Consider the following 26,612-nt stretch of genomic DNA (forward strand, 5'->3'; position numbering starts at 1 on the left):
GCTAAGAGACTTGCGGAGGTTGTTTAGCCACTTAATCGGAAAGTTTTTGTGCGTTATATTTCGAGTGTGTTTAGTGTGGTGCCACGATTCTCTTGTATGATGGTGCGAGAAGGGCTAGGGTGCTGGCACATAGCCCACCATTCTCCAAATGAACGAAGGGGGCCGTTAAATTTAACGTCCTCGTTCTAGTGACGTATGACTACCAGTCACCATAAAGAATCCCATATGGACTCATTTTATGTTAGGTTTCGAATTTACTCCATGCAAATGATGGAAAGTGGTGATCATGAACTTTATGGCACTACTGGTGAAAAAACGGCGCTGAAAATTCACCTAGAATTCGGACCACCTATTTCCCACTCGAGCACTACCGCACAAGCATGCGTCAAAGATCTCATCTACGGAAGCGGTATCACGTACATAACTGTCGCTAACTGCTTCTTATAATTAACTTGGAGGGGAAAGTGTTGTTCCTGGATGATACTGTACTTGGGAACACATGATGCTCCCAGGTCGGAGTTTCGATCAAGTGGCTGATTCTAGAACCACATGAATGAATCCGCACTGGAACCAGCAATAAGCAGTTTCCAGCATTTTCGACAGTTTTTGTTGTTGTGAGAGATGAGGCTGTGTTTTGTGGAGAGTTCGTGTCACGAGTAGTACGCATTTGAATGCTGCATAATATATTAAAGCTATTTAGAAGTTGCTGTTAACTTGTCAGTGATAGCCGTTTATCGAGAGCAAAATTCAGTGTACTTTGAAAATGTAACCTAACTTCTTGGCGGGTTGGAGACTCGAACTCGGGACCTTTGCGTTTGGTGAGCAAGTGCTTTACGACTAAGCTACAGAAGGACAACACAGGAGCTGTTATCACGGTCTTATGTCCACCAGAAGTGCTAGTATTGCAAGTTTTTCAGAAGTGCTTCTTTGACGTTTGGAAGTTTGGAGACGAGGTACTGACGGAAGTAAACCTGTGATGACAGGTCCTGAGTCTAGCTTTGGTAGCTCAGTCCGTAGAGCACTTGCCCACGAAAGACAAAGGTTCAGAGTTCGGGTCTAATGTGGTACATAGTTTTAATCTGCCAGCAAGTTTCATATCGGTGCATACACGGCTGCAGAGTGAAAATTTCATTCTCGTTACAAAACGTGTGGATGGTTAAGCCATACTTCATCGGGTGTGTACCTTCTCGTACCTTGAAAAGGAAGAACTTCTTCTCCTACTCTGTAACATACCACATTTGCGGATGAACTGAATTTCGTTAATGTCTTAACAGTTTTCCTGTCTTGAAAACTGAACTTTGTATGGATTTCTATTTTAAAATACTTTTAACTTGTACCTCATTTTTGATAATACTACTTAATTTGATTTCAGGTATTGATTATTGGATGCAATCAAGAAGTAATGTAATGAATACTATATTAGATGTAGAACTAACAAGATTTTCTCGACTGTAGCATTTTTAAATTATGATAGAGTATTTGCTCCTAAGTACATGAACATGATGTACCTTGAAACAGTTTTTCGAGTTTGGAAACACCCTAGTTTTTGGGAGTAAATTTTGTAAATTCAGAAAAACTTTGCAGCACACATAAAGCGAATCTTGTACTTTCAAAATGGAACAAAATAAATGTATTGAACATCTTTTATAAGGCTCGCTAGAGGCGAAAGTTTGAAAAGTGCTCCAAGGTACAACACTCTCCCCTATTATGTTGTGACTTTTATTCGTTTTTGCTTTGCACAGACTTAGAAGTTTCCTATTGAACACAATGTCAAAAGACAACTCTGTAAAAGGACGACAGGAATATAGGAATACAATGATCAGCAATGGAATAAAAGGTAGCTGCTCGTTAGAGAGATAACACTTGCGACACCTAGTCTGCAATTAATCACCGTGATGTTAGATTATTTCATACTGACAGTCCCCATATAAGCTAAGAAAGACACTATATCATACCTTATTAACGCACACTATATTAACTCAGTTGTATGGATGTTGTGCGTTCAGTGGCCTCTATGATAGGTGATAAATTGAGCACAGAATAGCTACTCATTTTCAATTCACTGTTGGATAGCTACAATCCATTACATTCATTATCATTTGTAGCTAAGTTTCGCCAAACATACTGTCCGTACCAGTACCATGGCTAATCTAACTTCAAGTGAGAACAACGTGGCCACAGAAACAATGGCAATGGCACCGAAGTCATGGATTGACGAGCGTTGTACATTTGGAATTTTACCAGTGGCATGGTGATCGCGTATCAGAGAACATACAAGATATTGGACCGCTGGTGCTATAAAAGTCAGGGATCACTTGCTAGTATCCTCGTAGAGGAAATAAATGCAGAGGTTTAAATTAAACGTCCACAGTCGATCCTGATAGGTGAGATATGCAAGATTCTGCTGTTGAATATGTTCACGTAAGGCAGCCTTACTGACAGTTGCATATTCATCAATATATCACTTCAGCACACTGGACGCAACAATATTTACCATTGCGAGAACATTACTTGACTTCAGTACTATTAAACACACTATGAAACTTGAGGATTTTTTTTTTTAAAAATGAAAGAAACTTCACGACATCGACGTTATTGTAACAGTAGCTTGAATCGTCATAGACAGTTGAGTTACTTAACTGGGGCGTTGTGTAGAAATTTACTACGCAAACGAGATCAAAGATTGTTTTACGCCACATGTCCTAAAGGAGGATGACAAGTATATGAGGAATCGTCCTTCCGAATCCAAGTTCAACATGTTCATTACTTCGTCGCTATCGTGAGAAAATGTGCTCATTTTGAGCTGTACTCGAATATGGTAGCCGTCAGTCCGATGGCTAGCCGACCGATGTGACCGAGCGGTTCTAGGCGCTTCAGTCCGGAACCACGCTGCTGCTACGGTCGCAGGATCGAATCCTGCCTCGGGCATGGATGTGTGTGATGTCCTTAGGTTGGTTAGGTTTACGTAGTTCTAGTCTAGGGGACTGATGACCTTAGATATTAAGTTCCATAGTGCTTAGCGCTATTTGAACCATGCGATGGTTACAAATCGAGGTGCTTTACCAATTTTTCTGAACTCTTGAGGATTTCGGAGCCATATTAAATTACTAGCAATCCTGTAACCTGGCCACGATCACAGGCGCTTTCTTTCAGATCGGCCATCAGTAAAGTAATCAGTATTTCAGACCAGATACAAACGATGAACAGTACGTAAGCTACTTAATAGCGGCATCCCTTAATATTTAGTGGTACAAATCAACAAACTGACGGCGTTAGAATGCAATAAATCACGAATATTGATATCAGTAGTCTCCAAGATTTCACTATCCACGTCTTTTCTTTTTTTTATGCGGGTTCAAGTGGGAGCGTAGACGAGAAAATCCTGACAGTGGTGTTCTTTATGATGCACTGTTTGCTCCTAACCGTTCTCGAAGATTTGCTGACCATCTCCTACAAGCCAGATTTGTGGTAGCAGCGGCCATATAATATTTAAGTCACGTCTAGGGACAAGACGGTCCCTGCCGGGTTACGTATGTCCTGTGCTGACCACTGACTTCTCCTCCAGGCAGCGGACCTGCGGCGGTCCGGCAGGCTTCGCTCCCTGCCCCGCCTCAGGAAGCTGCCGCGTGCGCCGCCTTCTCCCCCTGCAACCAGGAGGATCCCTGGTAAGTATATCATAGAACACAAATCAGTGAATATATCTTTATAAATAATCTGATAAGTCGGGCAACCACCGTTAAAGAACTTGCGCATAATGTGACGGACAATCAAAGCAATTAAAATCAAATATGATAAAACAGTCTATATTAAACTGAGTGAAAGTCCAAATCCGCATTACCTGTTTACTGTGTGTTTCCCTGTATGACGACCAGTTTCGTACCCTAGAGGCGTAACTTGAGGTCAACTCTGGGTATAGAATGAAAAGACATAAATAAAAGCGCTATTAATCAACATAACCTACCGAACAAGGTAATACCTCATGTGCTATGACTTCCAAGGTGCAAGTGCGTATAAAAACATGACTTAACCGGCAGATGGGCATCCGATACGAACCGTAGATAATCGGTAAAACATCTGCAAAACTCTGTCGAAACACGAGCCAGGACAGCACATGACAATCCACATCTGACAGACTAAAACCATCGTCAAAATCCTTGGGAGAAACAAAGAACTAAAAGACAAGCAATCCTTGGGAGTCGTCAACGTACTAAAATATATTGGCCGGCGTCAAATAGAACTGCACGGTTGTCAATATATTTTAGTACGTTGACGATTCCTAAGGATTCTTCTGAGCGGTGAGAAATCGTTTATGGGCTGCCACAAGGCTCTATACAAGGTCCACAATTGTTTCTCATATATGAAAATGGCCTCCTGTCTAATTACAACAATGAGAAATGATTCTTTTAGCGGATGACACTACTATTGTAATTAATAGAAACATAAGCCCCCCAGCAACAAAAGAAATGATAACTAATGATCCTGACAGAAGTACTAAGTGGTTTTCTGCGAATGATCTCACTCTCAATTTCAGAAAAACGGAACATATTCAGTTTTCCACATCTAGAGGTAATGCAGCGATTGTAAGTATAACGCATGGTCAGTAATTAATAACTACTGAGGAAACTGCAAAAAAATTTTTCTCCATACGAGGGATTAAAATTTAAACGGGAAACACGGATTTTGGAACTCCTGAAACAACCTAGTTCATTCACGTTTGCACTTCGAACCGTTGCAATTCCTGAGGAGGAGACACTTCAGTATGTTGATACACTTCGCACATTTTCAATAACGTCTTAAGGAATAATGTCTTGTGGTAACATATATTTAAGGAAAAAAGACGTCATTGCTCAAAAACGTGCTGTAAGAATAATGAAAATGATACATGATGCTTTTTCGCAATGTCATGGTCTTCCGTTGAGGGTCGGTGAACTCGGAGGCTACCGTAAACTCTAAGAATAATACTGCAGACAGGGGGCTGTTTTGCATCGTCATGTCTGTTAGCAAGACTGGTCATGTCCACCTTCTCTGCTACTCTCCAGTAAAGTTCAAGTACGTCATCGCGGCTGAGACGATAACCATGCTCGGCCATAATATGTACCCAGTTACATACTGTACCTCAAAAGTTGACGTGAGGTCATTCCACTACTTGCCATGTTATACAACATCAAACTACGAAGGATGATAAAACTAAAAAGTTAATTTTTCCAAAGAGTGGATCAGTGACCAAAAAAAGTTAGAACTTGCAAACCAAAGTTCAGGTCCAATATAAAAAAAGTTATACCTCACGCTGACTTCAAGTACGAACGTGAACTACAAATGGGACTCAAAAAATTTCACAAACATGCAGGTTCTAGCCGATAGGTGGTGCTAGTGTCCGGGGCGTAGCCTTCTGTTTTCTTCTCCCTTCATACTTATAAAAAGACAGACAGTCTTTAAATTACAGTCATTCTAAGTCAAATTATGAAACACGATTTAAATGAGTGTAGTCTCAAATTCGTAAATTTTGTTTTTAAATGGCGGCTCTTAGTCCATCTGGAGTTCATCTGAACTTGACAACAAGTATTCATTGAATCTGCTACACTATAATATCTTACACAACAGCCGCATGAACTTATGCATAAAGTACATTATCCATTAACATGATGTTCCAATTATAAAATTGGTGCTTGCTGTTATTATTACGCGTGTTCGATGAAAAGAGAACTTTTAGATTTTTTGTCTTGTGAAGATTGACGCTGTATAACAAACGCCTGTCGCTATTCACGTTCTTTTGATCTTTGCTGCCGATAACTGATGATAGCAGTAGACGGAGCAATGTGATAAACAAAGACATTTATTAAGCGAACTAGCCGTTTTCATCCACAAAATATTCACAATAATTGCGGACTCATACAGGAAACTAATTTTCTTTATTAATAAGTAGAAACAAAGCCCTGGGAGTAGACAACATTCCATTAGAACTACTGACAGCCTTGGGAGAGCCAGTCCTGACAAAACTCTACCATCTGGTGAGCAAGATATATGAGACAGGCGAAATACCCTCAGACTTCTAGAAGAATATAATAATTCCAATCCCAAAGAAAGCAGGTGTTGACAGATGCGAAAATTACCCAACTATCAGTTTAATAAGTCACGGCTGTAAAATACTAACGCGAATTCTTTACAGAAGAATGGAAAATCTAGTAGAAACCAACCTCGGGGAAGATCAGTTTGGATTCCGTACAAATATTGGAACACGTGAGGGAATACTGACCCTACGACTTATCTTAGAAGCTAGATTAAGGAAAGGCAAACCTACGTTTCTAGCATTTGTAGACTTAGAGAAAGCTTTTGAAAATGTTGACCGGAATACTCTCTTTCAAATTATGAAGGTGGTAGGGGTAAAATACAGGGAGCTAAAGGCTCTTTACAATTTGTACAGAAACCAGATGACAGTTATAAGAGTCGAGGGAAACGAAAGGGAAGCAGTGGTTGGGAATGGAGTGAGACAGAGTTGTAGCCTCTCCCCAATATCATTCAATCTGTATATTGAGCAAGCAGTGAAGGAAATAAAAGAAAAATTTGGAGTAGGTATTAAAATACATGGAGAAGAAATAAAAACTTTGAGGTTCACCGATGACATTGTAATTCTGTCAGAGACAGCAAAGGACTTGGAAGACCAGTTGAACAGAATGGATGGTGCCTTGAAAGGAGGATATAAGATGAACATCAACAAAAGCAAAACGAGGATAATGGAATGTAGTCGAAATAAGTCGGGTGATGCTCAGGGTATTAGATTAGGAAATAAGACACTTAAAGTAGTAAAGGAGTTTTGCTATTTGGGGAGCAAAATAACTGATGATGGTCGAAGTAGAGAGGATATAAAATGTATACTGGCAAAGGCAAGGAAAGCGTTTCTGAAGAAGAGAAATTTGTTAACATTGAGATTTAAGTGTCAGGAAGTCATTTCTGAAAGTATTTGTATGGAGTGTAGCCATGTATGGAAGCGAAACATGGACGATAAATCGTTTGGACAAGAAGAGAATAGAAGCTTTTGAAATGTGGTGCTACAGAAGAATGCTGAAGATTAGATGGGTAGATCACATAACTAATGAGGAGGTATTGAATAGGATTGTGGAGAAGGTTGTGGCCCAACTTGACTAGAATTAGGGATCGGTTGGTAGGACATGTTCTGAGGCATCAAGGGATCACCAATTTAGTATTGGAGGGCAGCGTGGAGGGTAAAAATCGTAGAGGGAGACCAAGAGATGAATACACTAATCAGATTCAGAAGGATGTAGGTTGCAATAGTTACTGGGAGATGAAGAAGCTTGTACAGGATAGAGTAGCGTGGAGAGCTGGATCAAATCAGTCTCAGGACTGAAGACCACAGCAACAACAACAAGTTCGACTGTTTGTCCAGCACATTGTTTTAATGCGCTAGAAAATTTCACAGCGGCTGCAGCCTGCAGGGTTAATTCTCTATCAGATGGCTTTCTTCCCGCAGCGTCTGCAGATGACCGCATCGTGCAAGGGTCGCTGGCGGCGGAGGGCCAATTCCCGTACCAGGCGGGCCTCATGATCGACACCTCCGGCTTCTGCGGCGGCTCCCTCATCTCCACCACCGCCGTCCTCACGGCTGCGCACTGCGTCGAAGTGTCAGTATATAAGAATTGCAGCAATAATGATATGTATATATGTAAAAGAAATTAATATAGTTACCAAAGTACGAAGTAAATAATAGTTTTCCCCGATTGCGCTTATTCAACAATAGCCTCAAAAATATCTTACCTTTCAGACAGCTTTCTTTCAAAAGTAGCAAACATTTAGGTAATATTTCCCTTAAGAGACCACATACCTTACGAGATAGTGCTGAGGTTTCTGTTATTGGACTAATAAACTGAGGAAGCTGGGATTTGCAGAATATGCCGGTATGTCTCCTTCTATTGTGTGAGCAAAATAACACTGGCGTGGAAAATGTTTACAATGAAACTAACTCTTGCTTCAACTATTTTTCGGGATAGTTCTGGTTTCTATTCGCAACAAAGTCCGATTCGCGTCATTTAGCCACCACGTTTTGCGATGCAGACTTCATTGTTTCACGTAAACAGTTCCTCACAAGTTATCCGCGAACTGCTCTCCGCACAACACTCGACAATAAACAAGCACTACTTTATCGAAAACATCATTTTGTGTTGCACTCAACTGGTCACTCACTCAGACGCAATGACACAGCGAGGTTCTTAGTACAGAGCATTTGGGAGAATCGTATTAACAGTAGCAAATTCCGTGTGAGCCTTTTAAATATTTTACGGACCAGTTTTATTTTGCACACTCTGTACAAGCCCTGCATCAGTTTCCTATCTCACCATTACGAGTTATTCCAGTGCCAACACAACTTTAGATGCTATTTCACTCACGATTAATTGGGCGTTGTAGAGAAATGCGCATTTCAGGCTCATCTCCTGGCGAGATTTCGACTGTTATTCAGGCTCTATTTGGTCAGTTCCTCTCTTCGACATGTAAATGCGTCCGAGGTTCCTTGATGAACTACAGTCGGAATGATGCAATGGATATGTCCCCAAAGAAGCGCTACAAAAGCCAGTACTGCAGCACGATAGGCAGTAAATTTGACACTCTAAACCACCGTTATGTACACATAATTTGTTGTCAGACACGCATTTAGGATTTAAAAAATGATCTTTGTAAATGAAAATATCGGATTCCCGGCTATCTTATGGACCCAGCAGCTGCTCTAGACGCCTGAAAGGGCGCCGCAGACGTATACACCGAGTTAAAAGTAATTGGAGCGTTTGGAACAATACCAATCGAAGCTTTAACATCGTGGGAATACACGATCTTTTTCATCACGATGATAAACTTCCTACGGGTCACAGGCCTGAACGAGTCTGTTTTCTCGCACTCTTTCTATCTTCCGAAGCCAGGCTGCATAGTGTCTGATTAGAGATGGTGACGTTAAACATGCCTAATCCGCCGCCCGCGCCTTGTTGCAGCGGTTCGTTCTTCACGGTGCTACTCGGGGGCTTGGAGCGGCTGCCCACGTCTGGAGACAACACCCAGTCGTTTTACACCTACGACGCCGTCATGAACGACGCCTACTACACTACAGACGACGGCGCCGCCTTCAACGACGTCGGCCTCATCTTGTGGTCCGATCCCATCACAATCACCGGTGAGTGTCTTCATTGAAATGTCATCTATGTTTGCGAGGTGCGATTCTGATATACTTACATACTTCTGTTCCAAGTATGGATACGGCTTCCAAGTCCAGATTTTACGTAGCAAAATCTGTGGAGTTAGCATATAGATACTTGGAACAATAGCTTAGAAATTTTCTTTCAATCAAGCGTTGTCTCCACAGTCACGTGGTTATGGTACACAGTAGGAATCGCCTGTAAGCTCCCTGAAGATTTTGAATGCCACCTCATTGCTAATACAGATAGCTCCCGTTAAAAGTATAATCGACTTTGTACACCTGAATCCCATCGGCAATTAACGCTGCTTAAAAGTTTAAAGAGATAAGCACAAGGGTCGTCTAGTTGTTTTCGACAAGTGCCACGAAGCTAGGAAGAACTGAAGAGGCACCGTTATTTTTCAAGCTTTTTTCACTGAATTGAATTGTATGCCCGACTCTCTGTTCTTATAAATTAGGCCTCCATGGCATTTTGAGATGCCGACCTGATACACCAAAGTTATAATAACACAAAAAACTTCGTGCTAGGACTTGTGACACGTAGAAACTATCGATTTATGAAACTTTGAAGTATTTTCGTGAGCGACCTTCTTACGTTTTTACTTTCTGGTCCAATATTCTTTGGACTTTCTTGGAGAAATTTAAACATTAATTGCGAATACTAGTAATCATGCTCAAAGATGCAAGCAGTACTGCTTTCTGTCATGACTAAGCACTGTGGCCTGGTTACCTGTAGAATCCGTAGGAAATGACCCAAGCTGTCAGATGTAGCTCTTATCTGAAGGTGGAATGTACTCTAAATGTGTATTCTTTCCCTACTTAATGTCAGCACACTTCAAAGCTACCGAAACTATCTAGAACCACGTCTTATAGTACACGGCCTATTAGTCATATAAATTAGACGTATGGTATTGACTCTTTATTAGACAGTGTATCCACATTTTTCAACCCACAAAGCATTTCAACTTTGCTGTCACCATCAGATAAATCTGTAAAAGCAGGTGAAACATGTGTAATATTAAAGTTTAGGTCTTACTGGGAAATGTAAATGAACAGCTTGGTACGAAAGTCTAGTCTGACGTTGGCAACTTGCACTGTACACTACGCTCAATTCATAGGTATTCCTACCCTAAGGTCCCCATTTTCGTACACTGCGCCGCAAATTGTTCCGTCTGCGGAACAGCTGTCTGCTCCATTACGTGAAGATATATCGGCATTTGAAAATGAAGACAGAAGAGATGCCTCCAGTCCTGCTAACTTCTGACTACAGGAAACCTTCTACTTTAATAGATCAGCGCACGAGTTTCCCATCAAGTGACTGCGTATCTGCTACAAATACGACACGAACTGAAGAAGTGTATAGCATATGTTGTTGTTAGATGAAGGAATAAAATACTTATACCATAGTCGATTACAGCAATATATGGTTGGGATTCCAACAACTGACGTTAACAAAGAATGGGAAAATAAAACTGCAGCAACAAAGGCAACAACAAACGGAGCACTCTGAAGAAACGGAAATGGAGGGGAAAAGTTGGGTTAAAAAGTTGGAATGAAGACCTTTCAGAAGATGTCAAGCTAATACAAGTAGCATACTTAAAAATGATACAGAATTGGAACCACTAAATTGAAGAGGAGTGCAAATGATGGAGCAGTAATGTTAAGTCTGTAACATGAAAACTGTAGGAATAGTTTTGGTATATATTAACAAATTCAACAGGAGACAATAGGCGGCTTAAAAATTTGTGAAATATCTTAATGGCGATGAAAGAGAAACTCGAATTATAAATGTAACTGAAGAAGGACTCGTGGACACAGCATTATAAAGTATTATGGCATACTGAACGCCATAGAGAGAGTGAAGAAGACCAAAGCATAGATACGGGTGCTGCGGGAATTCCTCCGGTAGATAGAGAGGAACTTAATAGACGATTGAAATCGTTTATAAATGGTAATGCCCCAGGATGAGATAAAATGAATTTGGAACTCTTCAGAAATCGTCAGATGAGTCTTAAATTTAGGTAGTTGCATTTATTTGCCCTTTGTTAGAAAGGAAAATCACACCGGAAGAATAAAGAAAATATAAGGAATTCTCGGTTTTTAGGAAAAGTGATAGAAGTTCTTGTAATAACTGACGTGGAATAAATTTGATAAATTTTGGTTATAAAATATATGCAAAAATAGTAATCAGTAGGCTTTAGGTTGTTGCACACTCTGTTTCACTGGAAGAAAAGGATTCAGAAAAGGGCTATCTGGCACTGATGGTACATTCATCTCAGATATTGAAGAAGAAAATTTAACTTAAAAGCTACAGTGCCATCCAAATTACATAAAGGCTCTTGATATGGTAGGAAGGAGGCAGCTATCGAACATAATGGAAAAGAGAGGCTACCCCAGAAATTTCATTCGGATTATCCAAAATGTATGCAAAGACAGAATCTGCCACTAGAACTAAGCCACCTCCGAAAAGTCTTCCGTGAAAATGGCAATAATCACCGCCGGGTATCGAAGGCTATTTCAGGTGAGACGCGCAGGAAAAACACTATCGAAGAACATAGCAGGAAACTTTACCTTTCTGTGGCACAGTGTCGGCAAAGTTCAGCCGTCTGCTGAAGAGATACAACATTTCATCAGTGTTCATGGCCCCAGAGAAGCTACGACACCTCATGAGGCCTGTGGAGGAAGATCTAGGGCTCAGAACGCCTGAAGTGGACGATATGCCATATCAGTATAGCTGCTGCTGCTACGTCGGCCAAACAGTTATCAACGGCAGACGGAACACGAGAGGTGCTTACGCATACGCTACCCGGAAAAATCAGACGTGGCTGAACACGCTTTAGATTACTGACAGCGAATTCTAGTCCTTTAAAAAGAAGCTACAGAAATAGAAACATCTGAAAACACCATCAATAAGGACAGTGTTTCTCAGCTCTGTACAGCCAAGGATGCGGTCATCGCGAGGTTGAAGTGGATGCAACGGACACGGAACGAAAACGTTACGATATTTGACGAGGAAGAGAGCACCAGTGACGCCCACAGTCAGCGGGGCGGCTATATAACGGCGAGGCAGCGGCGATACGGCGATCATTTCCAACCTGACCATAGCCGAGGTTAGCTCGGTCGAAAGCTCGTGGGTTTGTAACCACCCGACGCGACTGGAAGTCCGAGAAGTTTTCATTAATTCATATAGCCGGGAGACCATGCATTCATACTAAACAAAATTTATTTCATATATGAGAGATAAATTAACAGAAGATATTCTAATTAATGAAGGTTGTGGCCTCTCTCTAACACTCTTCAAAAATACGTACAGACGAAATAATTATAAACAGAAAGGAACATGTGCTGCCGGACTAAAATTCAATATAAATACTGCACTTTTTTCAAATGATTATTTCATTCAAGCTTCAGAAATCATTACATATTATGCTAAGTATCATTTTTAAAAGTTATAATTTTCAAATACGTATGACGGAGACAAGAAAGAGATCCAATGAAGCCAAGATAATAACTGACGATCAGCCAATAGAAAGAGTTTCAAGCTTCATTTCACCTGGTTGTGATTAATTCATTGACGATGATATCAAAGTGAGAAAAGAGCTTCATCAACTTCAATAAATGTATGGAACAAATCGGCAAACATTTAAGCTAAGGTGAGAAAAGAGATTCAAATTTTATGACCACGGCTGCTCCAACACTGATGTATGGAAGAGAGACATAGATGAATAAAAAGCTGTCGAAAGAAAATACAGTCATCTGAAATGCGATTTCTCACATCATTGAAAGGATCTGTATTGCTAAACAACCAACGGGTGGCATGGTAGCATAGTGCCAGTTGCAGGTTGCCTGTATAACAGTTTCCAGAAGCAACTAAAATTTGATTTACATTATTGCATGTAATTATTACCAAAAAGGAAAGTCTAAAATGCTGTCATAAACTACTAGAGGTACAATCTTATGTTAAAGGTTTAACACAGTAAGATAAGTCTTACAGATAGAAACTGTGTATGCTTTGAGGCGACGTAACTTAAGGCGCGTAAATACCTCGACTTCACTCACCCAGTACTTGAAAATGAGAGTGTATAATGACTACCGGTCTTTACTAAACGTTTTCTCGCTGACACCCGCCACAAAACTAAAGGAAATAAGTTTTTCACTTTCTACATTTTCGCTGTTCATGCAGTCATACTTCATAATCACGGAATGACGTTTGAATTTATGACTTTTTTATTACTAACTCTATTCCAAACATGTTCTGCAGCAAGCTCTATGTATACCACTTAATTTGTCTGCGAAATCATATCACTGCACGACACGTAATTCAGCAGATATTACGACGACATATACATTGAAAGGCACGAGAATTAGCTTTTCCTTAAAATTGAACGCAAATTACCCAGGCTACACTAATTCAGTGTTTGATAATGAGAGCACTTAGTGCTTTCTAACGACATTCAAATTTCAAAAATTTTCTAAACATTTTCTTACATGCTTAAGGTCAAGTACACTCCTGGAAATTGAAATAAGAACACCGTGAATTCATTGTCCCAGGAAGGGGAAACTTTATTGACACATTCCTGGGGTAGATACATCACATGATCACACTGACAGAACCACAGGCACATAGACACAGGCAACAGAGCATGCACAATGTCGGCACTAGTACAGTGTATATCCACCTTTCGCAGCAATGCAGGCTGCTATTCTCCCATGGAGACGATCGTAGAGATGCTCGATGTAGTCCTGTGGAACGGCTTCCCATGCCATTTCCACCTGGCGCCTCAGTTGGACCAGCGTTCGTGCTGGACGTGCAGACCGCGTGAGACGACGCTTCATCCAGTCCCAAACATGCTCAATGGGAGACAGATCCGGAGATCTTGCTGGCCAGGGTAGTTGATTTACACCTTCTAGAGCACGTTGGGTGGCACGGGATACATGCGGACGTGCATTGTCCTGTTGGAACAGCAAGTTCCCTTGCCGGTCTAGGAATGGTAGAACGATGGGTTCGATGACGGTTTGGATGTACCGTGCACTATTCAGTGTCCCCTCGACGATCACCAGTGGTGTACGGCCAGTGTAGGAGATCGCTCCCCACACCATGATGCCGGGTGTTGGCCCTGCACGGCGCCAAACACGCATACGACCATCATTGGCACCAAGGCAGAAGCCACTCTCATCGCTGAAGACGACACGTCTCCATTCGACCCTCCATTCACGCCTGTCGCGACACCACTGGAGGCGGGCTGCACGATGTTGGGGCGTGAGCGGAAGACGGCCTAACGGTGTGCGGGACCGTAGCCCAGCTTCATGGAGACGGTTGCGAATGGTCCTCGCCGATACCCCAGGAGCAACAGTGTCCCTAATTTGCTGGGAAGTGGCGGTGCGGTCCCCTACGGCACTGCGTAGGATCCTACGGTCTTGGCGTGCATCCGTGCGTCGCTGCGGTCCGGTCCCAGGTCGACGGGCACGTGCACCTTCCGCCGACCACTGGCGACAACATCGATGTACTGTGGAGACCTCACGCCCCACGTGTTGAGCAATTCGGCGGTACGTCCACCCGGCCTCCCGCATGCCCACTATACGCCCTCGCTCAAAGTCCGTCAACTGCACATACGGTTCACGTCCACGCTGTCGCGGCATGCTACCAGTGTTAAAGACTGCGATGGAGCTCCGTATGCCACGGCAAACTGGCTGACACTGACGGCGGCGGTGCACAAATGCTGCGCAGCTAGCGCCATTCGACGGCCAACACCGCGGTTCCTGGTGTGTCCACTGTGCCGTGCGTGTGATCATTGCTTGTACAGCCCTCTCGCAGTGTCCGGAGCAAGTATGGTGGGTCTGACACACCGGTGTCAATGTGTTCTTTTTTCCATTTCCAGGAGTGTATTTAACATATACTGAGGCCGGACGGTGTGGTCGTGCGGTTCTAGGCGCTTCAGTCTGGAACCGCGTAACCGCTACGGTCGCAGGTTCAAATCCTGCCTCGGGCATGGATGCGTGTGATGTCCTTCGGTTAGTTAGGTTTAAGTAGTTCTGAGTTCAAGGGGACTGATGACCACAGATGTTAAGTCCCATAGTGCTCAGAGCCATTTGAACCATACACTGAGGTTGTAAAGTGGCTATAATTTCCAACCCTACAATCACCCATCCTCATATTTTGCCGTGCCTACAAACACAATTAGGTAAAGGAGACTGTATGCCTTGTAAATAACTGTTAGCGCTTATTGCATGAAAGGTGTCGGAGTGTCTTTATTATCATACTAGTAGAGGTTGGAATGACAGTGGAAATGAAACGGCGGGCGGAACTCGAGCCCTGGGTGGAAGACCCACACAGGTGTGTTGGTCGTTCTTAAACAAAGGAAGTAGCAAGATGGGCGCTGGGACACCTGAGCGCTGGGGCACAATAGAGTCACGACCGGCCGATTTTGTAGCCGGACTGGAAGGATTATACTTCGGAAACTACGAAAATCTTGGACACAGGTGAGAGGAACGAGGAAGCGTCACCTAAGAAACCACGCATGCTGGGTTATTTCCAAGGATTTTTATTCACAAGCGTACCATTGTTCGAGTAGAGGTTTTTCCTCGCAAACTTCCCGCGCTGGACGAAAAAAGAACAAAATATGATTGGTCGTCTTTCGGAAGAATCTGTATATATGGAGAGTATTCCGTGGTTTCAGGAATATGATTAGTTTTCTGAATTATGATGGTGGGGAGCTGAGCCTTGCTGGGAAGCCAGCGGTGGAGAGACGTGGTCTTCCATTGTGAGCGCCTGTGTGTGACGGTCGCTCGACATCAGCTTTGTTGCCACAGATGGACTTTGTTAACATTGCTCTCAGGAGAGTTTATACTTAGAACAGTTAGGCACTGTACTGTTACGAACCTATACGATTCTAGACTTCACCTCCAGGTTGGAAGTCGTCGTTGAGTACGCAGCGTTCAGTAATTGGGAGCGCGTCTTCTGCCTATACTTACGTTGAGACGTTATCTGAACTCCCTCCTTGCGCCTGGTAGTTCGCGTTTCTCGTCTGTAGAACAAAGAGAGGAGAAGACGGTATTAGAGTATATTAGTCAGAGGACCGCCTTCATCCGTCCTAGTGTTTGAAAGAGTTTATTTGTGGCTTGAGTTCTTCCATCGTCGCAGACGAGTACGAGAACCATCACTTCGACGTACCGGATGCAGTACATACGGTGATATCGCAAATTGCTTCGGCATATGAGGACTATAAAAGCTAAACAGTTGTGATCACGTTTATTTCCGCTGAGGTTCCACACCACTGTAGATCACCTTTGAAAGTAGTGTCTTCTAGTGTTTGGTACGTAGGTGATGTCAGTCATTTCGAGTTATTGCTATTAAACCATGCAGTCATAATAAGGGGCAGAGTTGGGCAACTGATTAGTAATTTTAATTAGGAAATGCAAACTTTGTAATCTAAATGTTTTTTTTATCTTCAATAAATATATAAGCAGGAACAACGTTTATTATTTAGTAGGATTAGTTGCCTGCATTATTCATTTACGTTTAGATTATATTTATAGAATTAAGAGATCCTAAGATCTGCTCCAGGGGGTAGTCAGACAGGGCCAAATCTTCATTTAAGCGTTTATTCTTTTCCGTTGGGCACATCCATTTTACACCCGCCTGGAGTACCATCTTGGGAGGTCACAAAAGTCATGGGATTTCTCCTAATGTCGTGTCCGGCCTCCTTTCGCCCAGCACAGTGCAGCAACTATACGTGGAGTGAAATAAACGAGTCGTTGGAAGGCCATGCAGCAATAATGAGTCACGCTGTTTTGACAGCCGACTGTAGGTGCGGAAGTGTGCCGGTGGAGGATTTTGTACACGAACTGACCTCTCGATTAGTACCATTAATGCTCGATGGCATTCATGTCGACCCATGTGGGTGGCCATATCATCCGCTTGAATTGTTCAGAATGTTCTTCAAATCAGTCACGAACATTCGTGAACCACTAATATGGCACATTGTTATCCATAAAACTTCCGTCTTTCTTTGGTAAGATGAATTCTATGAACGGAAGCAGAACACAAGCATTTCCAGTCAATTATCGGTTCAGTCGGACCAGAGGACCCAGTCCATCCCGTGTACACACAGCCCACACCATTATGGAGCCACCACCAGCTCGCACAGTGCCTTGTTGACAACTTGGGTCTATGGTTACGCGGGACTGCGCCACACTCGAACCCTACCGTCAGCTCTTACCAACTGAAACTGGAACTCATCTGACCTGGCCACGGTTTTACAGTCGTCTAGGGTACAACCAATATGGTCACTAGCCCAAGAGAGGCACTGTAGGGGATGTCGTGCTGTTAATAAAGGCACTCGCTTCAGTCCTCTTCTGCCATAGCCTGTTAACGTTAAATTTCGCCTCACTGTCCAAACGGATGCGTTAGTCGTACGTCCTAATTTGATTTCTGCGGTTATTTCATATGTGTTGCTTGTCTGTTAGCACTGACAGCCCTACGCAAACGCCGCTGTTGTCGGTCGTTAAGTGAAGGCCTTCGGACTCTGCGTTGTCCTTGGTGAGAGATAATGCCTGGAAATTGATATTCTCCGCACACTTTTGACACCGTATATCTCGGAATACCGAATTCCCTAACGATTTCCGAAATAGATTGTCCCATGTGTCTAGCTGTAACTACCATTCCGCGTTCAAAGTCTATTAACTCCCGTCGTGCGGCCCTAATCACTTCGGAAATCTTTTTGTATGAATCACTTGAGTAAAAAAGACAGCTTCGCCAACGCACTGCCTTTTATATGTGTGCGGGATTACTACCGCCATCTGTATATGTCCATATCGCTGTCCCATGGGGGGACTGATGACCTTCGCTGTTTAGTCCCCCTCAAACATCCCAATAACCACCACCACCGCTGTCCCCTGACTTTCGTCACCCCATAGTATAGAGATGGTCATTAAACGTGTTTTAAAGCCTTGTTGTTCTCTCCATGTGTTCATGGCGTTACTAGTACTGTGTCACTCAGGCAGCTGTCGTGAAATAATTTGCTGCCTTACAGCTTACACCATCACGACTCCCTCACTCCACTCTGTGCCTTGCAGTGGCCACTCGCCTGGGGAAACCCCATGCCGTGGTCTCCGACTTAACCTGTAGCCCTTTTGAAAGCCGAGAATTACTACGTGGCCTGTATAGCGGAGGCTTAACTGTCACCATCTGGTCTAATCTGAGAGCTTTAACATGCTACATACTCGTAAATTATGTCCACCTGCACCAGGGTTCTCGCCGTCTGTCAAACCCAAGCGGTGTTTGTTATATTATAACAGATGCCGACAGCATCAGTAACGTAATAAGGCAAACACTGCTACAGACCTCTTTTAGGACATCATGGACGATGGACCGTAGGGTCTGGATGTTGACCCGATTGGAGAGACTGATAAACTCAACAAACAGCATCTCTGCACTGGAACTTTTTAGTATCACATTTCTCTTAAAGCAACTTGAGGACAAGATGACGACCGATGGACACTTTGCTAGGGTCAGACAAGTGCTACGTAGTGTGTGTGTTGTGGTGGGGGCGGAGAGTAGCGGGGGGGGGGGGGGGGGGCGTCTGCGTGTTTCAACTGATTAAGAATCAACTAATTAAGAATAATATAAATCACTCATTAACATGGTAGCTATGTATCAACAATCATCCCTTTATTACAGAATGTACTTAGATATCTTGTACATAATCAGTCTATTACGAAAGTAATTGCCTAGCTTGTTTCTACAAAGACGAAACTCCGATAAAGATCGAAAGAGACGAAATGAATTACAATTTGTGCTGCGGCCGGGACTCGAACCCAAGTCTTCTTGCTTTCTAGGCAGAAATGCCATCCATTTATCGGAGATAATAAAAAAAGACTTAAATGTCTCAATGAAACATTTAATTATAAAGACGAAGGTATTATTACCTCATTTCGCAGATGATGTTAGCTCTGTATACGTTTATTAAGTATTCTATGTGTCACCTTACGATAGTACATAAATAATTAAAAACATTTGCTAAAACGTAACAGATGGCTTTTGAAGCTCTACTTTATCTCTACCTATGTTATGTTTACATTAACACACAATGTTTCCCTTTCAAAAAATGGCTCTGAGCACTGTGGGTCTTAACTTCTGAGGTCAATAGTCCCCTACAACTTCGAACTACTTAAACCTAACTAATCTAAGGACATCACACACATCCATGCCCAAGGCAGGATTCTAACCTGCGACCGTAGAGGTGTTTCCTTTCACTATTCAGAGAACCTGCAAGTGATAACCTTACAAGCATGACTAAAACGTGAAGCACACAGAAAGCATGGTCTGATGTCAGCGTAACTTCGTATTCGTACACACCAACAGCAGTGTCACTCGTGGTGCATGGTGTGTGGAGCGACTGGGTGTGACTTCAGCTCAAGGCTGGTAGTGACTGGTACGAAATGGTCATCCTACGTCAATGTATTACCTCTCATGCGACTGTATTCTGATATTATTTTTCAACAGAACAATCCATACAAGGCACGTTTCTCTATGATTGATGTTGAGGTACTCCCACGGTCAGTAACATCCCAAGATTTCCTCTCCCCCCCCCCCCCCCCCCGATGGAACATACATGGGATCAGTTCGGACATAAACTCCACCCTAGAGGGAAGAGGCACTATTCAGGATATCAAGGTTCAGTTACAACGGTTGTCTGTCAGCTCAGGAGACGATTTAATGGCTTTATGACAGCCTTCACGAACAAATCAGTGCCTGCATCCAGGCCACAGGGGATGCAACAAAAAACATCACATACCCTCTCATCTCGAGAAGTATTATTTCGTTTCCGCCTCCCGTTGTGGGTGCTTCACTCTTTTTGTTGGGCAGTGCATAAGAAACTATCTGTTGTTCTGTTAATCCCTTGCAGTGACGACATTGCAAGTTATGTATGAACTAGTAGAGATGGAAGTATGCGTTGTCCAATTTTAGTTTGTACCTCTCTCGTTGCAGACTACGTGAAGCCTATCAAGCTGCCGTCGAGGCCGCAGATCAGCGAGACGTTCGCCGGCTACGACGCCACCGTCACCGGGTGGGGGCTCACCAGCAACGGTGAGCGATCAGCAGCAGGCTGCTTTAGCATCTACATCTACACCTCCAAAAAAATGGTTCAAATGGCTCTGAGCACTATGGGACTCAACTGCTGAGGTCATTAGTCCCTTAGAACTTAGAACTAGTTAAACCTAACCAACCGAAGGACATCACACACATCCATGCTCGAGGCAGGATTCAAACCTGCGACCGTAGCGGTCTCGCGGTTCCAGACTGCAGCGCCTAGAACCGCACGGCCACTTCGGCCAGCTCTACACCTCCACCTATTATCTGTAGATCATACCGCATGATAATCCAATTGTACCACGTATTAGTGCCTCTTCGCTGTTCAGTCGTGTGTGGATCGCGAAAAGAATAATTTTTAAGTGCCTCTGTGCCTGCTGCAACTAATCTACACGTTCCCTACTGTATCAATAAGCAGATGATTACAGTGAATTACTGATTCCTCACTACGAACTGGTTCTCGAAACTCTGTAAGTAGGCCTTCGCGGAATAGTCGACATCTATCTTAGAGAGCTTCCTACTTTATGTTTCTCAGCATCTACGTGATGGTCTCACACGGATGAAAAAAGCTTTGACCATTCATACTGCCTCTTTCTGTATACGTTGTGTTAGCCCCGTTTTGGGCCATATTCTACACTCCTGGAAATGGAAAAAAGAACACATTGACACCGGTGTGTCAGACCCACCATACTTGCTCCGGACACTGCGAGAGGGCTGTACAAGCAATGATCACACGCACGGCACAGCGGACACACCAGGAACCGCGGTGTTGGCCGTCGAATGGCGCTAGCTGCGCAGCATTTGTGCACCGCCGCCGTCAGTGTCAGCCAGTTTGCCGTGGCATACGGAGCTCCATCGCAGTCTTTAACACTGGTAGCATGCCGCGACAGCGTGGACGTGAACCGTATGTGCAGTTGACGGACTTTGAGCGAGGGCGTATAGTGGGCATGCGGGAGGCCGGGTGGACGTACCGCCGAATTGCTCAACACGTGGGGCGTGAGGTCTCCACAGTACATCGATGTTGTCGCCAGTGGTCGGCGGAAGGTGCACGTGCCCGTCGACCTGGGACCGGACCGCAGCGACGCACGGATGCACGCCAAGACCGTAGGATCCTACGCAGTGCCGTAGGGGACCGCACCGCCACTTCCCAGCAAATTAGGGACACTGTTGCTCCTGGGGTATCGGCGAGGACCATTCGCAACCGTCTCCATGAAGCTGGGCTACGGTCCCGCACACCGTTAGGCCGTCTTCCGCTCACGCCCCAACATCGTGCAGCCCGCCTCCAGTGGTGTCGCGACAGGCGTGAATGGAGGGACGAATGGAGACGTGTCGTCTTCAGCGATGAGAGTCGCTTCTGCCTTGGTGCCAATGATGGTCGTATGCGTGTTTGGCGCCGTGCAGGTGAGCGCCACAATCAGGACTGCATACGACCGAGGCACACAGGGCCAACACCCGGCATCATGGTGTGGGGAGCGATGTCCTGCACTGGCCGTACACCACTGGTGATCGTCGAGGGGGCACTGAATAGTGCACGGTACATCCAAACCGTCATCGAACCCATCGTTCTACCATTCCTAGACCGGCAAGGGAACTTGCTGTTCCAACAGGACAATGCACGTCCGCATGTATCCCGTGCCACCCAACGTGCTCTAGAAGGTGTAAGTCAACTACCCTGGCCAGCAAGATCTCCGGATCTGTCCCCCATTGAGCATGTTTGGGACTGGATGAAGCGTCGTCTCACGAGGTCTGCACGTCCAGCACGAACGCTGGTCCGACTGAGGCGCCAGGTGGAAATGGCATGGCAAGCCGTTCCACAGGACTACATCGAGCATCTCTACGATCGTCTCCATGGGAGAATAGCAGCCTGCATTGCTGCGAAAGGTGGATATACACTGTACTAGTGCCGACATTGTGCATGCTCTGTTGCCTGTGTCTATGTGCCTGTGGTTCTGTCAGTGTGATCATGTGATGTATCTGACCCCAGGAATGTGTCAATAAAGTTTCCCCTTCCTGGAACAATGAATTCACGGTGTTCTTATTTCAATTTCCAGGAGTGTATAATGCTTTCACGAGCACTTTTCAAGCAAATTATATGAATACTAAATGCACTTTTCCAAAGCCCTGTCAGTTAGCCAAAGTCTGCAACCTGCATTCTATACAAACGAGTCTATTCTAATCAGCCAGAACATTATGACCACCAACCTAATAGTCGGTATGTCCAACTTTCGCACGAATAATACCAATCATGTGTCGTAGCATGGAAACAATGAGGCCTTAGGTTACTGGAGGTAGTTGGCACCACAATTGCACAACAGGTCAGCTAATTCCCGTAAATTACGGGAAGGGGGCCGATAAGCTCTGTCGTCCCAGATGTGCTTGATCTGGTTCAGATCTATCGAATTGGGGGGCCAGGGCGTCAACTCTAGCTCGCCACTGTGTTTCTCGAACCACTGCATAACACTCCTGGCTATGTGACATGGCGCATTGTCTTGTTGAAAAATGTCACCACCGTCGGGAAACATGATCGTAATGAAGGGATGTACGTGGTCTGCAACCACTGTGCTATACTCCTTGGCAGTCATGGTGTCTTGCACTAGCGTCACTGGACCTATGGATGCTCACCTGAATGTTCCCCAGAGCATAATGCAGGCGCCGCCTGCTTGTCTCCATCCAGCAGTACAGGTGTCATGGAGCTGTATCCCTGGAAGACGACAGGTGGACGCTGTCATATTGACATGATGAAGAAGTTATCGGGATTCGTCAACCCATGCAACGCTCCACCAATGCGCCAACGCCCAGTGCCAATGGTCACATGCCCATTTTAGTCGTAGTGGCCGGTGGCGTGATGTTAACATTGACACACTTGGGTGCGGAGGCTTATCGTTAGGAATGTTCGGCGCACTGTAAGTTGAGACACACTTGTACTCTGCCTAGCACTAAAGTTTGATGTTAGTTTCGCAACAGTTCGCCTCCTGTCCTGTTTTGCCAGTCAGCCCAGCCTACGACGTCCGACATCTGTAATGAGGGGTGGCCACCCAATCTCACACCTGGACGTGATTTCACCTTGTTTTCGACACATGTCGAAGACAGGCAGCACAACAGCACTCAAATGTTCAAATGTGTGTGAAGTAATAAGGAACGAAACTGCTGAGGTCATCGGTCCCTAGACTTACACACTAGTTAAACTAACTTGAACTAACTTATACTAAGAACAGCACACTCACCCATACCCGAAGGAGGACTCGAACCTCCGGTGGGAGGGGCCGCGCATCCGTGACACAGCGCCTCAAACCGTACGGCCACTCCACGCGGCATAAGAGCACTTCTCCAACACCCGACAAGTCGTACAGTTCCCGAAATGCTCGTGCCGAGCCTCCGGGCCATCACTATCTACTCTCGGTCAAACCCAGATAGAACGTGTGCCTTCCCATTCTACACACGAGCACACTAATACTACATGCAGCGTGCGTTTGTCTTACTTGCAGTCATTCGTCGCCAGGTGACGGTGCTATCGACTGGACCGGTTTATTACGATAGTGGGACATAATGTCTTAGGTGATCAGTGTATGTGGTAATTCTGCTATGACCAACCTCGGTAGTGACCTTACAACAAATACTGAATTGCTTTACCTAAGGCGTGGCAGCAAAGCGTTTTACTCTAGTAGAGTATATAACCTGCAAAATGCGTCCAGTTTCATGGCCCAATCCGATTCTTTTTTTCCAGATGGGCCCCAGCATGTCAATGAATAATATATTACTCTACTTTTTCCGGCTCTATGTTGTACAATGAGTTTATTAGTTCCTTATCTGCATAAGCAAAATGTTTATTTTCGGCCGCTTGCTATTTTCAGAAATAATTATATATGTATACTGTATAAGTATACAAAGTACATGGAGGCGTAGGATAATACGATCTTTGTACGCAACTGTTATCGCCGACATTCTGCGAATGTGAAATGTAAAGTCATTATGAGGATATACACTCCTGGAAATGGAAAAAAGAACACATTGACACCGGTGTGTCAGACCCACCATACTTGCTCGGGACACTGCGAGAGGGCTGTACAAGCAACGATCACACGCACGGCACAGCGGACACACCAGGAACCGCGGTGTTGGCCGTCGAATGGCGCTAGCTGCACAGCATTTGTGCACCGCCGCCGTCAGTGTCAGCCAGTTTGCCGTGGCATACGGAGCTCCATCGCAGTCTTTAACACTGGTAGCATGCCGCGACAGCGTGGACGTGAACCGTATGTGCAGTTGACGGACTTTGAGCGAGGGCGTATAGTGGGCATGCGGGAGGCCGGGTGGACGTACCGCCGAATTGCTCAACACGTAGGGCGTGAGGTCTCCACAGTACATCGATGTTGTCGCCAGTGGTCGGCGGAAGGTGCACGTGCCCGTCGACCTGGGACCGGACCGCAGCGACGCACGGATGCACGCCAAGACCGTAGGATCCTACGCAGTGCCGTAGGGGACCGCACCACCACTTCCCAGCAAATTAGGGACACTGTTGCTCCTGGGGTATCGGCGAGGACCATTCGCAACCGTCTCCATGAAGCTGGGCTACGGTCCCGCACACCGTTGGGCCGTCTTCCGCTCACGCCCCAACATCGTGCAGCCCGCCTCCAGTGATGTCGCGACAGGCGTGAATGGAGGGACGAATGGAGACGTGTCGTCTTCAGCGATGAGAGTCGCTTCTGCCTTGGTGCCAATGATGGTCGTGTGCGTGTTTGGCGCCGTGCAGGTGAGCACCACAATCAGGACTGCATACGACCGAGGCACACAGGGCCAACACCCGGCATCATGTTGTGGGGAGCGATCTCCTACACTGGCCGTACACCACTGGTGATCGTCGAGAGGACACTGAATAGTGCACGGTACATCCAAACCGTCATCGAACCCATCGTTCTACCATTCCTAGACCGGCAAGGGAACTTGCTGTTCCAACAGGACAATGCACGTCCGCATGTATCCCGTGCCACCCAACGTGCTCTAGAAGGTGTAAGTCAACTACCCTGGCCAGCAAGATCTCCGGATCTGTCCCCCATTGAGCATGTTTGGGACTGGATGAAGCGTCGTCTCACGCGGTCTGCACGTCCAGCACGAACGCTGGTCCAACTGAGGCGCCAGGTGGAAATGGCATGGCAAGCCGTTCCACAGGACTACATCCAGCATCTCTACGATCGTCTCCATGGGAGAATAGCAGCCTGCATTGCTGCGAAAGGTGGATATACACTGTACTAGTGCCGACATTGTGCATGCTCTGTTGCCTGTGTCTATGTGCCTGTGGTTCTGTCAGTGTGATCATGTGATGTATCTGACCCCAGGAATGTGTCAATAAAGTTTCCCCTTCCTGGGACAATGAATTCACGGTGTTCTTATTTCAATTTCCAGGATTGTATGTCTTAGTGGAATGGAATTTGCTCTCGAACTAACATAACTACAAATAAAAACGTGCACAAAATTCATAAAATACTAACAACCCTTAACAGCACGGAAACTAAGAAACAATCCCGACAGACACTCGAAAACTGTACTGTGACACCTAAAAACCTAAATATCTACAAAAATAGATGTAAGAAGTCTACCTTATGTTTTATAATTTTATACGAAGAAACTGTAGTCTATATACTGCAGGATAACTTGAGAATGACAAACTGCTGAAACAATACTCGTTGCTTACATAAATAATAGCTAATAAACTCGTTGTGCAGCAGAAAACACTGCCCGAGTTATTTTTAATACTTTTGTTGCACCCGTGTAACGCAGTTCTCTCCTGCACTAATAACCAGACACTTACACAACAAATATCCACAGTAAAATAGTTCTTCGGTAACGCACATTTGCCGAGAGTTCCCCCAGAATCTGCAGACTCCATATTCGGTTGAGTCTTAAATATTCCTGTACTCAGGTTCGTACATCGTCCACCACCATAGTCCTGCAGACCATTAGGTGGTGGCCTCCCTCACACAAACCGGGTAGTTATACACTCATGCTCATAAATTAAGGATAATTGCAGAATGTGGTGCCACACACTGGCACTAATAAAATAAGCACATAGGGAACACACACGGTACAGATCTGTAAGTTCACGGTATTGGTGATAAGTAAAGAAAACCGTCCCGAAACACATGTGCCACAAAACGTCACTGTTTCCTGCGCATGTACCCTGACATTAATATGGGATATGATAGCCATGCACACGTACACAGGCCGCACAACGTGTTGGCATACTATGGATCAGGTGGTCGAGCAGCTGCTGGGGTATACCCTCCCATTCTTGCACCAGTGCCTCTCGGAGCTCCTGAAGTGTCACAGGGGTTT

The 26,612-nt window shown here is 44.8% G+C and overlaps 1 protein-coding gene across 1 annotated transcript in view; it reads left to right on the forward strand.

The window, feature by feature from the left end:
• Positions 1 to 2,391: 2,391 nt before the first annotated feature.
• LOC126456190 (brachyurin-like) overlaps positions 2,392 to 26,612 on the forward strand; it is a 30,553-nt gene continuing 6,332 nt past the window's right edge. Inside the window, exons 1-5 of the mRNA XM_050091944.1 lie at positions 2,392 to 2,421; positions 3,566 to 3,665; positions 7,487 to 7,637; positions 8,994 to 9,172; positions 20,184 to 20,282. Coding sequence (XP_049947901.1) covers positions 2,392 to 2,421; positions 3,566 to 3,665; positions 7,487 to 7,637; positions 8,994 to 9,172; positions 20,184 to 20,282 — 559 coding nt within the window. The remainder of the gene's footprint in view (positions 2,422 to 3,565; positions 3,666 to 7,486; positions 7,638 to 8,993; positions 9,173 to 20,183; positions 20,283 to 26,612) is intronic.

The sequence above is a fragment of the Schistocerca serialis genome, chromosome 2, assembly GCF_023864345.2.
Source record: "Schistocerca serialis cubense isolate TAMUIC-IGC-003099 chromosome 2, iqSchSeri2.2, whole genome shotgun sequence".
NCBI classification, from domain to species: domain Eukaryota; kingdom Metazoa; phylum Arthropoda; class Insecta; order Orthoptera; family Acrididae; genus Schistocerca; species Schistocerca serialis.